Source organism: Microplitis demolitor, chromosome 3 (assembly GCF_026212275.2).
Source record: "Microplitis demolitor isolate Queensland-Clemson2020A chromosome 3, iyMicDemo2.1a, whole genome shotgun sequence".
NCBI lineage: Eukaryota > Metazoa > Arthropoda > Insecta > Hymenoptera > Braconidae > Microplitis > Microplitis demolitor.
This window is the reverse complement of record NC_068547.1, coordinates 17,184,711-17,198,473: the sequence shown is the minus strand read 5'-3', so window position 1 is coordinate 17,198,473 and position 13,763 is coordinate 17,184,711. Positions and strand designations below refer to the sequence as shown.

The 13,763-nt window shown below is 27.1% G+C and overlaps 1 protein-coding gene across 1 annotated transcript; it reads right to left on the bottom strand.

The window, feature by feature from the left end:
• Positions 1 to 6,019: 6,019 nt before the first annotated feature.
• Positions 6,020 to 13,280, bottom strand: LOC103572207 (protein lethal(2)denticleless). Its single transcript, XM_008550702.2, has 4 exons — positions 12,955 to 13,280; positions 12,427 to 12,677; positions 9,544 to 10,600; positions 6,020 to 8,423 (listed from the first exon to the last, which is right to left on the bottom strand). The coding sequence occupies exons 1-4, from the start codon at positions 12,998 to 13,000 to the stop codon at positions 7,747 to 7,749; spliced, it is 2,031 nt and encodes a 676-aa protein (XP_008548924.1). The 5' UTR covers positions 13,001 to 13,280; the 3' UTR covers positions 6,020 to 7,746.
• Between the last annotated feature and the right edge of the window lie 483 nt (positions 13,281 to 13,763).

Below are 13,763 nucleotides of genomic sequence, written 5' to 3'. Positions count from 1 at the left end.
TCAATTCAAACTTCAAATCGAATTTTTCGAATCATTCGTAAGTTTTTGAATCCCGGGTCAAAAATAAAACTCGATTTAGACTTGGTTTACCAAGTCGAAATTTGGAGCCGTTTTTCACAAGACAAGCTTAACTTTATTCTACGGAGATATGAAATACAATGAGTTTTCGCCTGGGTTTAGACTTAACTGGCTTATTTAGTCACGATTTAAAACGAAAAAGTTGAAATCAAGTCGAAATTGACTTGGTTTAAACTTATTCGACTTGAATTTTAAGACGAAGAAGTCAAGATCAAGTCGAAATTGATTTGGTTTAGACTTATTCGACTTAAAGTATAAGGCGAAAAAGTCAAAACGAAAGTGAAATAATTTTTATATATTAAGGCGAAATAAGTAAGGCGAATAAATAACTTTTTTTCGACTGGGTTTAGCAAGTCAAAAGTAAGGTGAATAATTATCGTACTCGAAGTAAAGACGAATAAGTTCAAGCTAAGACCAAAAAATATAAATAAGTTGAAACTAAGATGAAAAAAGTTGAAAAAAATTTAATTTAAGTTGAAAAAGTCGAGATCTTATCGAAAAATCGTCGGCAAATCGATAACTTCAAAAGAAAATAAGGCGAAGCGAACCTGAATCAATTTTTATTTTTGACCCAGGATTGTTCGAAAATTCATAAACTATTCAAAAATTTTCTTTTGAAATAGAAATAGTTTTCCCAATAATTCAAATTTTTGTCAGAGGTAAATAAAGCTTAGACACGAATCTATGAAAAAATTATTTTTGGTTACTTTAAAAATTAAGCTCTCCAATAAATAAAAATTTAATATTTCAAAGCTAATCAGAATTTTCTTGATTCAAATCGAGTAATTTGAAAAGTTACGAATATGTCGAAAAGATTCGAATAATACCAAAAAATTTGAATTATATAAAAAAAGTTTCCTGCTTCGCGAAAAGTTTTGAATGGTTCGGAAATTTGAATTATTCGACTCTTATAAAATTCGCACATCTCTACTTGTTGTATATAGATTCAAAATTTATACAGAGGTAAAGTTAATGATAGTTAAACCAATTATATTTTTATAATACAAAATTATATATTTATATGTTGTTTCAAAATAATTTTTATTTAAATATTTCGGCTTCTTAGCAGTACAAAAAAAGAAGTTAGTATCAAAAAAAAGAAAATATTTTATTTTTCATTTTATTACGACAAGACATGCTGTGATTTTTACATTATATATATATATATATATATATATATATATATATATATATATATATATATATCATATATATATATATATATAAAGGTAGAATTTTGAGATCACTCTTATAGAAAAAAAATGAAAAGTATTTGACATTGATAGCTATGAAGGTGCAAATTGGAATAGCGTCTCGAAGAAATTACTAACACGAATCAGCCCATTTTACGATCGTAACTTTATTTAATGTATATACCTATTAACTATATATTTTTGAAAAAACAAAACTGGACTTTAAACACAGACTTTTCTGTAAAACATGGAAATAAAAGGATCTCAGATGAGTCTAAAAGATATTCATAAGTTTTTTTCTTTAATATTAAGTAAGAATATATTCAACTCTCAACTTTTTAAATTCAAAATTGAAAAACTTTTTAAAAAAATGAGTAAAAAAATCTTCACATGATCAATTTGGAATTTACTTAAATTAAAAAATTTATTTGTTTTTAATAACTAAAAATATTTAACTAATAGTCTCTAAATAATTTTTTCCATTTTCTTTTAAAAAGTTTTTCTCTATTATAATTTAAAATTTGAACCATTAATTTTAACTATAATTAAAATTACAGGAAAGCGAGCAAAAAAAAAAAAATAGAATCTGAATACTACTAAATGTTAGACATTTCGTCACTTTTATTGCGACTTCATCAGCACTCAATAAATAAATTAAAAAAAAAAAAAACATATAATTGATAAAATTAAAATAAACAAATAGATACTGCGATTATAAATTTATTCAAACATTATCCTTAGCAAATGCTTCTTATAATAATATTTCACTTGATTCAAATCCGGAATTACTTCACTTGAAATGTAACTGAAATTATTTCAAGTTATATGTTGCAGTTTTTCAATTTATCGAAACTAATAATAATGATATTACAACTTTATTTTTAAATGACTATAGTGAATGATATAGAATAAATTCATTAGTGAACCATTTCCGCTTTGCTATTAATGCAAATAAGCTAATTATCTTGTCAATAGTTTTGCTGATATTAATTAATACCAGCACTTATCTATAATTACTTTCATATTAAACGTGTTCTTTATTACATTTAAACTAAAAAACAAACAAAACAGAAACATCAATTTTATTAATAAAATTAATATATTTAATTATGAATGTTACTAATGAAAATAATTATTGCGCAACATCTAATAAAATTTTCCTCAAATTCAATAATCAAATTAATTAAAAAATAATATTTCATGAAATAAGCCGATGAAAAAAGATTTTATACAATTGGATAGAAAAAATGGCCCGATTCATTTGTATACTTTCATAATTATATCATATTTGTATATAATTTGTATATAATCACATAATGTCTTCATATAGATTATATATAATTATATACAACTCTATATAATTGTATACAAATATATACATTTGTATATAATTACATACTGTATTCATATAGGTTATATATAATTATATACAATTCTAAATAATTGTATACAAATATATACATTTGTATATAATTATATACTGTATTCATATAGGTTATATATAATTATATACAATTCTATAAACTCGTATACAAATATATACATTTGTATATAATTACATACTGTATTCATATAGATTATATATAATTATATACAACTCTATATAATTGTATAGAAATATATACATTTGAATAATATTTTATTATTATTTTTTTTTTTGCATTTTCATATAAGATGGCATATAATTATATAAAAATTTTATATAATTATACATTACCTTTATCTAATTGTGTATAATTAATATATAACTGTATACAGTTATATAAAAACTTTTTTCATCGGGAATAAAGTTTGCGATATTGATTAAACAGCATTTAATTTTATTGTTACCATCCGGATAGTTGGTTAAATAAAAAGATAAAAACTCAGCAAGTCTGAATTTTTAACAAGGTCGACCAGTGGTGCCAGGAGTTTCTCCACCCTCTTTATCTCCCGACGTTGACCAATGCCCTCGGGATGGGCCGCAGCCGCGAGCCGCGAGACCTGACTGCACCGACGTGATTCTCTTTATAAAAGTATGTACACTTTTCAAAGAAATTCTCCACTACATTACACATTACACGTTACATTATACACCACAGGACATCTTCTCATTTGCATAAAGCATCACCACCACGCAATGCACGTAAGTCACTGCGTTATTTTATCCTTTTTAATGCAACATCAACATCAGCATCAAAACCAATATCAATATCATTACCAATACTCACATAATAAAAAATCTACGACGACGATTATGATGATGATGATGATGAAGACAACTCATCTTATTTTTTAACACACGATTTTATCATTTAAATTACTTTAAAGTATTCATGAATCAGCCAAGGTTGCTTACTTGTATCTTCACAATTTTTATTTAAAAAAAAAAATTTGATTTTTTAAGCCTATATTACTAGTTAATCAACTTAATTGCATCTTAATGCTACTTTCATGTTCAATTAAACAAAAAGATTTTTTTGTTACTTTCCACTAAAAAAAAATCTGAAGAACGGATGACCCTGTGAGCCAACTTTAAAACTTCCCGCTGTTTTCGAGCTCAGAAAGCTTGTAAACGTTATTATTTGCTAATTTTTGAGATCTTCGAAGTCAAAAAATATTTATTTTGCTACTAAACAAAAAAAATACATTTAGAAAAAAAAAAAAATTAATTTTTGTCGTACGATATCTTTGGAACGAATCAATTTATTTTGAAGTGATTAATGACAATTAAAAGGGCTCATAAAAACTTAGACCTGATTAGATGTTTAAGTCGATTGGTCAAATAGTTTATGAATTATATGAAAAAAACCTAAAAAAAAGAAATATTTTTATTTTCCGTATAAGGTAAGAAACCTAGTACCTGATTAGGGAACTAGTACTCGACCACTTATGTGTTTGTATGTCTATATGTATTTAGTGAAATTTATAAAATATATATATTAGGCTGATTCAAAAAAATTGACTATTTTTTTTTTTTGATATTCCCCGTGAAATATATTCAGAGAGACAAGAAAAAACGCCTGTAAAAATCAGAGCTCTTAATATTAATATTTAGAGGTCGCGAATCGCAAATTTCTATTTCCCGTTTAAATAACATGGGAAAATTTATTTTTTAAGCTTTGGAATTTTGTAGCTCACGGTGGGACCAATACTTTTAAATGTTTAAGACATACTCTTATGGGAAATTTGACGCTCTATAAGAAAGGTCTCTTGTAATTTTTTGATATTTTTATTTCTTCAACAGTTATTCAAAGTTAAAGTTAGATTGACGATGAATTTTTACAACTTTTAAATTTTTTGACGCAACCATCAACTTTATCGGAAAAGTATAGGACATTTTTTGTAGAGCATTTTATTTCCTACAACTTATCTTGTAAAAAAGGGTTCGATATTTCTCACAAGTCGTAAGTTACTTCCAATTAACTGTAAATCTTCTTAAAAAATCCAAATTTTGTCGCTTAAAATTAATTATATTAAAATTTTCAGTTAATTGCAAATAACTTACGACTTGTGAGAAATATCGAACCCTTTTTTATAAGATAAGTTGTAGGAAATAAAATGCTCTACAAAAAATGTCCTATAAAATTTTCCGATAAAGTTGATGGTTGCGTCAAAAAATTTAAAAGTTGTAAAAATTTATCGTCAATCTAACTTTAACTTCGAATAACTTTTGAAGAAATAAAAATATCAAAAAATTACAAGAAACCTTTCTTATAGAGCGTCAAATTTCCCATAAGAATATGTCTCGAACATTTAAAAGTATTGGTCCCACCGTGAGCTACAAAATTCCAAAGCTTAAAAAATAAATTTTCCCATGTTACTTAAACGGGAAATAGAAATTTGAGATGCGCGACCTCTAAATATTAATATTAAGAGCTCTGATTTTTACAGGCGTTTTTTCTTGTCTCTCTGAATATATTTCACAGAGAATGTCGAAAAATAAAAAAAATAGTCCATTTTTTTGAATCAGCCTAATAGATATACAAATTCATGGAGTGATCGAGTACTAGTTTCTTGATCAGGTACTAAGTCTTTTACATTAACTCATAAACTACTCGGCCGATCGACTACAAAATCTAATCAATTTCAAAGATATCGTCGGACAGAAAAAATTTACATACACACACATCCACAGACGTCCATCTGAAAATGGTTAGAATAGCATCCTAGGACCTCAAAACTTCGAGATCTGATGAAAACTCAATTTTCAAAAATCGAACTGAAACTAATATCTTCCCTTTTTTTGGAAATTTTCAATTTTCACAGCAGGAAAAAAATGAACTTTTATATCATCAAAATTTTCTCAACTAGTAAATCAATAAAATTTATTACATTTCAAATTACATATTTACGTTGAAGAGTAATTTTTTTGATAGAAAAAAATCGAAATTTACTTACAGTACTTCAAAAAAAAAAAGATCAGCAAATCTTGAGCTGAGCTCAGATTTTCTCGATTAAGAAAATGATTTTAAATCGTCATCAAACTTTTGGACTAAAAATATATGAGATTGAAAATTTCCAATAGCATAATTTCTTATAAGAAGAAAATACAATATTTCTAAAAGTTATTTTTTTCCTCAGTGTAATTTATACTTATAATTACTTTTCTTTATAAATATATTTATACAACCTATACTTATAATTAATAATTAATGATTATTATACGAATGGTTTTTTTATTTTTTTTTATTTAGGAAAGTATAAAAAGTTTTATAAAAAATAATTTATATTATTGTATAAAAATTATTTAATCAATTTATCTTGTTATTAAATGATTAGATTTTCAATTTAATACTTTGTGTATTGTTAATAGATATGATAGTAAGTGTATTATCATATATTATGATAATTTAATAAGAGTCGCTATGATTTTTAAATTATTGTAAAAACGGTGGATCATAGTTAAAAGGTTTTGTTCATAGTTAAAAGGTACTTTAAATATCATGTAGAATAAATTGTACTGTCAGATATCTTAATAATAATATTTTGAGTAAACAATCTAGTTATTGACTTTGTTGTAGTTTTTGACTTTTGAATTTTGAAAATAAGATTCCTTTTCAGGGCAGTCTCAGACAGTATCTCCCCACTTTTTAAAAATATGTAATTACTCAACTGTCATAACCGTATTAAAATTTTATTAATTAATTATTAAAAAAAAAATTAAACCTTAACTGAAAGAGGACACTTTCACCGAGTTATAGAATTCATAAATAATTACAGTTGTTATCAATTAGGAATTGAACAAAATTTTTTAGATAAATTTTAGCCTATAAAATTTGCAAATTCAAATTCCAAAATTAACATGAAGATTTTACCGAAATTTATTCAACAAATTTTGTTTAACTTCCAACTGATATCAACTGTAAGTAATTTTTTAAAATTCTATATCAATGAAATCGTTACTATACCGTAAAAAATTTTCGAAGTGAACGTGAATTAAATCCGGAGTTAAATTTACCCCGATGGGAAATTTATTTAAATATTAAAACTCCGAATCGGAGTGGATGCGGATTGAAATAATATCTGTATTCACTCCGAATTTGCTCCCGATTATTTACAGTGTACTTTGTCCTTTTTTTCTATTGATACTTTATTTTTTTTTTAATTAATTGATAAAAATTTTGATATGCTTATGGCAGGTTAAAAATTTTTTTAAAATTAGAGGCACTCTCTGAGAATGTCCTTAGTAAGTTGACTATTTTAAAAATATCTCGTGATGTTTATTAATAATAATTAAACCATCAAGTCTGTACTACAATATTCCGAACGATAAACTTGAAAAAAATGCCCAAATACAAGTAACAAATAAATTATAATAATTACTAATTAATAGTTGAGCATACAATAAATAATTAAAACAACGAAATAAGAGCCAATAACTAGGTCTGCTATGAGTAAATACATTCTTAAAATTGACCTTTAAATTTTAACTGATTTTAAATTAAATCGACTTAAAATAATTATCTAATCTAATGCCTTTTTTATTCGAACCGTTAATTAGTTTCAATAAATTTTCCCCGTATGAAAAACTCAATAATAAAAGGTCTTATGTTCATTATTTATCAACTAAGCTATTTAACTCTGATTACAAATGGCAACGTATGAATTTTTTGTAAATTTGAAAATGAGGTGATCAAGTCTTTAATACAGATTCATAAATTAATACTTATAGTTTTTCAAACAATCATTTTTTTCTTTTGTAAAGTAATGATAATTAATAATTAAATTTCCACGGAAAAAAAGTTGATATTTTTTTACGATTTAATTATTTAATTATGATAATTATATTTAATTAAAATCACCTCATTTTATGATAATTTAGAAATATAGTTATACATATTAATTTAAAAAATAATTAAACATAAAAAACTTACAAGACTTAGCATCAACATTTAAACAAAAACAAAAATGTCACAATTATTATTTAAAGTCAATAATTAACAATATTAATAAATTTAATTCATTAATAATAAATTTAAGTAATTACTTTTGATTATCGATCAGTATCTTTTTCAGTGGAAGAGTCGCGTTTAAAAAACTTAAGTAAAGAAACCGCGGGACTTTTGATTCGATTTTCCGTAGACCTCGATCTCGACCTAGTTTTTTTTCTCCCCGGTGTCGTTTCTTGACCACTACTATTATTATTGTTATTATTACTATGACTATTACTAGTATTTACATTTGAGGAATTAATATTAATGGAATTATTTTCTATCTGCGATAAGAATCTTTCGTATCTCGTCTGACGTATTTTTGTCAGCCAATCAACGTTCTCTTTGCTTTTGATCGGCGATCTGTGAATAAGATGTGGGGCCGTGCCGTCAATAACAAAGTTCGGTAAATTCATCGTAGGTGAAAACAATATTTGCCTTTGATCGAGTGAAGTAGACGGCCCCGGTTGTGGTTCTAGGCATTTATTTGTACTAATACTCACGGCGTCTCTCGTACTCGTGGGACTGAATAATCTTCTGGCACCTCTCATTTCCATGTTAGCACGCTTACATGGCTGTTCATTCTCACGTATCGGCGATAATATTGTTTTGAATTTATTATTTTCTGTATAATAATTTGACATTGACATTTGAGAATATTTTCTCTTAGCAGAACTACCTGGTGTCATAATATCTGGTGATTCTATATTACTATGATCAGCGTCACTGCCATTGGATGCTAAAGAAAAAAATGTATATTTTTATTTTTGGGACGGCGACTAATCACGCGGTAATTATAAAACTGCAGTAAAAATAATCATAATGATTTTACATTAAGGGAAGATGTTAAAGTACTAGTACATAAATATAAAATGCCAGAAAAGAGAACACATTTCTAACTTCCCGCTGTGAAAATTGAAAAAAAAGGGAAGCTATTGGTCTCGGCCTGATTTTCGTAAAAAGAGTTTTTATCAGATCTCGGTAGAAGTAGCATTTGCGGTCACTGCTCCATGTTTGGACATTTAATATTTTATTTTAATTAATAAAAAAGTATAAAATGAAATTTCCATTTTAATAGTGGGATGAAAGTATCTTTGAACACATTGTAAACTTAATTATGCCTGTGCATTGTAACAAATTATTTTATTCAAATTTTTAAAGTGTCCAAAAATGGCCAAAAGCGGTACGACCATCCTATGCTTGGAAATGTACCTGAAAATCGGAGCGTTTTTCGCGCAATAAAAATCTACTGGATGACTGGATTTTTGAAATGTTTGACATGTAGATGCTGGTATGCCAGCTGAAAGACGTGAAAAACATTTTGATCTTCAGGTACATGATTTAAAAGTACTTGGCGGCAATCGAAAAGGCTCACCAAGACTTAGAACATCAGATTTTGAAGTCGATCAGTCAAGTAGTTTACGAGTGATACGAAAAATAAAAATAAAAGTTTTTTTTCGTATAACTTATAAACCACTTGCTTTATTTGCCTCAAAATGTAATCAGTTCAAAATCTTAATGAGCCTTTTCGATCGCTGCAAAGCTCTCGCACATCAGTCGATTTTTTCCAAAGATATCGTCAGATAAAAATTATTTTTTTTTTTTTTTTTCAATGAAATATTCTAGCGGTCCAAAAGTTTTTTGAATTCAAAGAGCTTAAAAATTTACTGGTAATATTTTCAAGTTTTCTGAGATCGAAAACAGCGGGAAGTTTTAGGGTTGGCCTGCAGTCAACCGTTTTTCAGATTTTTTTTTCTATTTTACATTTTAAAAACTCGTAGACTGGCGTATTATTTTTATGGTTATTTTTCCTGCAGTTATTTTACAGTTAAAAAAAATTAAATAAATAATGTACGTACTGTAAGCAATATCTGAATCAGGTGAACAAATGAACCGTGATTTTCTGAGTCCTGAAAATGTTGGTGTTGATTCCAGTTTCGATTGTTGCGGATGCATAGTTATAGGAATGGGTGATGCACGTCCCTGTATTTCAATTTCATCATTGTCACCTTTTTCTTCCAAGCCAACTCTCCAAATCCTATGAAATCCATCATCACAAGCGGTTGCAATAACAGGTTCACCATAAGGTTTCCAAGCAACAGACGTAACTTCATCAGTATGCCCACATAATTTGAAAATAGGACCACCAGGTTTACTTGTTTTCCATATATATGCGTGTTCATTAGTCGAACCACTTAATAAATATTTACCATCCGGACTTAAACAACTTTTAACAAAATATGTACAATTTTGATGTCCATAGTACTCGGCCATGGGGTTTTGATTATAAGATGATAAGTTATATGAGTAAATAATATTATCCATACAATTTACGTAGAGTATTAGACTTGATGGACATACTGCTAATGATGTAAAGCCATTTCTTGTACTACCGCCTTTATATTTAAATGTATGTTTAGGTATTGGTTCTTTTTTGTGTATCGTGTAATGTTTTCTCATGTCCCATATCTTTATAATACCATCACCGGCACCGCATGATATCAAAGTATTGTTATCTTGAAACGCAAGTCCTGTAATACTCTGAGCACGATCCCCGCTTACAAGTGAACGTCTGCGATGTCGAGATCTACTATTATTATTATTTGTTGTTGCTACTTTAGTGATACCGTGGGCATTATAAATACCGCTGTCTGGCTTTGGGTTATCATGCGGATGCTTAGCGCGTATGTCCCAAAAAAATATGTTACCATCGCGAGCACCAGATACAAATACTGATTTATCTTCTGGACGAAATATCGCTGTTTTAACACAACGGTCATGACAATTAAATGTATTTAATAATGTTATTTTTTCTTCATCTACGTCCCATAATTTTATTGAATGATCACCGGATGCTGTTATCAGTTTCATTTCACCGGGCATCCAGTTTATGTCAAATATTGCATTGTAATGTGCCTGTAATTATTTTAATTTATAAATATGTATTATATTTAATTATCTGTAATATGCAACTTCAAATTATTGTTTAATAAAATAAATGAAGTAGGAATAGGTTCAGTTTCTTGAATAGTAGGTGTGAAGATGAAGGTTTATTGAAAGACAATATTATATTGTGTGGCAAGGGATCAAATAAAACGATTTCAGATTAGAGTGAAGTTGGCTGTCCGAGCCATAGATGAGGGCTGATATCACCCGGTCTGAAATCGTGGTTTATTCTGAGTTACACACGATATTTTTCATGACTACCTGCATTGAGACTTGAAATTTCAGTGTCAGCAGTCAGTCAGAAACAAGTTAATTTAAAATGAATGAAGTGATCAATTATTAGCGTAAGCTTAAATTGTGGTTTGTAATTTATAAGTAAGCAAAAAGTATAAATGAGTTTCATGACAACTGATCCTCGACAAGTGATCTCACAGACTAGATCCAACTGTCGACTGGTCCAACTGACAACCTCTAATTAATCAGTTTCATTAAGATTTTCATAACTTTCATTATCGTCATCTTTGAAACTTTTTTTTTCATCATTTTCAACCGAATGTCAGTGAGATCAATTTGTAGGAATCACTTGTCGTAGTATAAAATTGTTGGGATCAGTTGACGGCACACTATAAATGTATCTGAAGATCAGAACATTTTTTGCGCAATGAAAAAAAAAGTTGGAAAGTAAAAACCTATTGGATGACTGAATTTCTAAAATGTTTCGCAAATAGATGCTGGACTATCAGCCAAAAATCTTAGGCCACTCCCAAATCCCCGAGCCACCCTTTAAGCAGTCAAATTACATAAATTTTTTTGTAAGGTCCATAATTATAAATACAGTTAATTATTCACACCAATTTTTATAAAACTTAATGACTAAGTCAGAACTGTTATTTACGTAAATAAATTAATGGTCTGAAATTACTATTAAACAAACGACAAGAATTAGAATTCAAATTGCGAAAACCTTTAGTCAGCGGGCAGAAACATTATTTGCTTCTTCTCAAGGGACGAAACAAGTTTGTTTTACCCACTGATTGAAGGTATTCATAATTTACGCATTTGCTGATATTACTTTGCGACATTGGATTGAAAGTCGCTTCTTTCGACAGGTTGAAGAGGCACTGAAACTTCAAGTTTCGATGCTGGATCATGAAAAAATGAATAATTAACATGTATGTTAATATATATCTATATACATAAATTAAAATAATTAATAAAAATTTTAATTGTTAACTTGAATTGATACTAGTTCAGATATACATAAATTAACCAGTTTAGAATACTATAGGACCTTGTTATAAGACTATTAGTTTCTCTCTCAAACTATCGCGATACCTGGTTTATAAAAAACACAGAATGATAGTCTTATAATGAGGTCTGACTATAATTCATATACGTTAATTATTAATTCTTGTCTTTCCAGTACTTGAAATGTCGCAAAACCGACGAAACCTTGTACGAAAATTGTGAATAAACATCAATTATAACAGCTACTATCCAAGAAACTGTAAACTTAATCCTATTATATATAAAAAAATAAATATAAATCGTAATAATTTTCATGTAACTGAAGATCGAAACGTTTTTTCGCGGAACAAAAATAAAAAATCAAAATGAAAAGTATAAAATCAACTGGATCTAGTTTTCTGAAATGTTTTCCACGTCAGTCAAAAATTGCAAGCCACCAATAACTACCCTTGAGCATATTGCATAAATTTTTTATTTTTACTGTTCGAAACACGTTCTGATCTTCGGGTAAATATAATTTGAACATAAAAATAAATAAAAATATTTACAGTAGTTCCTTCCATTGATAAATGAGGTTCTTCTGATTTAACAGTAGTATCTTGCAATGCAATTCTACCATCTTCAGATGCTAGAGCCAGTGTGTCTTCCCACCCAGCACTTGTAGAAAATTTACACGCAAATATCAATGGATCTCGTGTAAAATCATGATGATTATCTGGATTTACAGATACGCCACGATAAACATCACAATAATAACATTTCAAACGTCTTATCGCAATGTCATAGTCTAATTGTGTTGCTGTAAAATTTTAAATATTAAATAAATAATAGTAATTCAATAGAACAAAAAAAAAGTTTAGTAACAAAATATTTAATTTTTATAAATGACAGTACATCAACAGGTATATTGTAATGATCAATAATTATGTAAAAAATATTAAAATTATAACAAGTAAACTGTTGATAATATAAATAAATAGTAAATAATATAAATTAGTTACAATACAATGTAACCTAAAAATGATAGAAGTATGTTTGAGTATTTTAAAATTTTAAATATGAAGGTTAATAATTACCAAACCCAGTAAATCGACGTTCCAATGAATTAACAATATTGCTCATTATTATTATTTATATAACAACTTTAATTAACAATCTTAATAATGTATATTTAATATAGACTTTATTTATAATCTTTCAATAACAATTAAGTCGCGTGTTACGCGGGAATCTGTCACTTTTCCCGCAAACATACGACTACATTAAACAAGCTTGATATTATTTTACTTAAATATATTATTGTATATTATTGTTACTGTTATAAATTTTAATTAATATAATACTTGATATATATTAAAATAAATTTAATGGTTTCTATTTGTAATGTCTAACGTTTATATTAGATTACACATGTCTACAGTGGTATGAAGGTTCATTTTCATGGACGAATTAGTGTCAGAATGTGAATACAGTAGATATAAGACAATTTATAAATTTTGAATAAATTAATTAATTATAAATTATTATATTTATTAAATTCACAATTTTTAATTTTTCTCCCATTTTCCATAATTTATTTTTCAAATATTTAAATTTACCGCGCAAATAATAAGAATAATTAATAAATACGAGTGTGAATGTAACAGACAAATTTAAAATTATAAATATATAAAGTAAATAATTTGAAAAATGATAATTATAAAAAATTCAGTTATTAATTTAAAAATTTTTCAAATGTGCATTTTTTAAAATTTAATTTTATTAATTACTTACTCTATTTATTTATAATTTCAAATTTATCTGATGTCTGCTACATTCACACTCATTTAATAAATTATTGATTAAAATAAAAAAATTTCGACTATAATACTTTTTAGTCTAATTA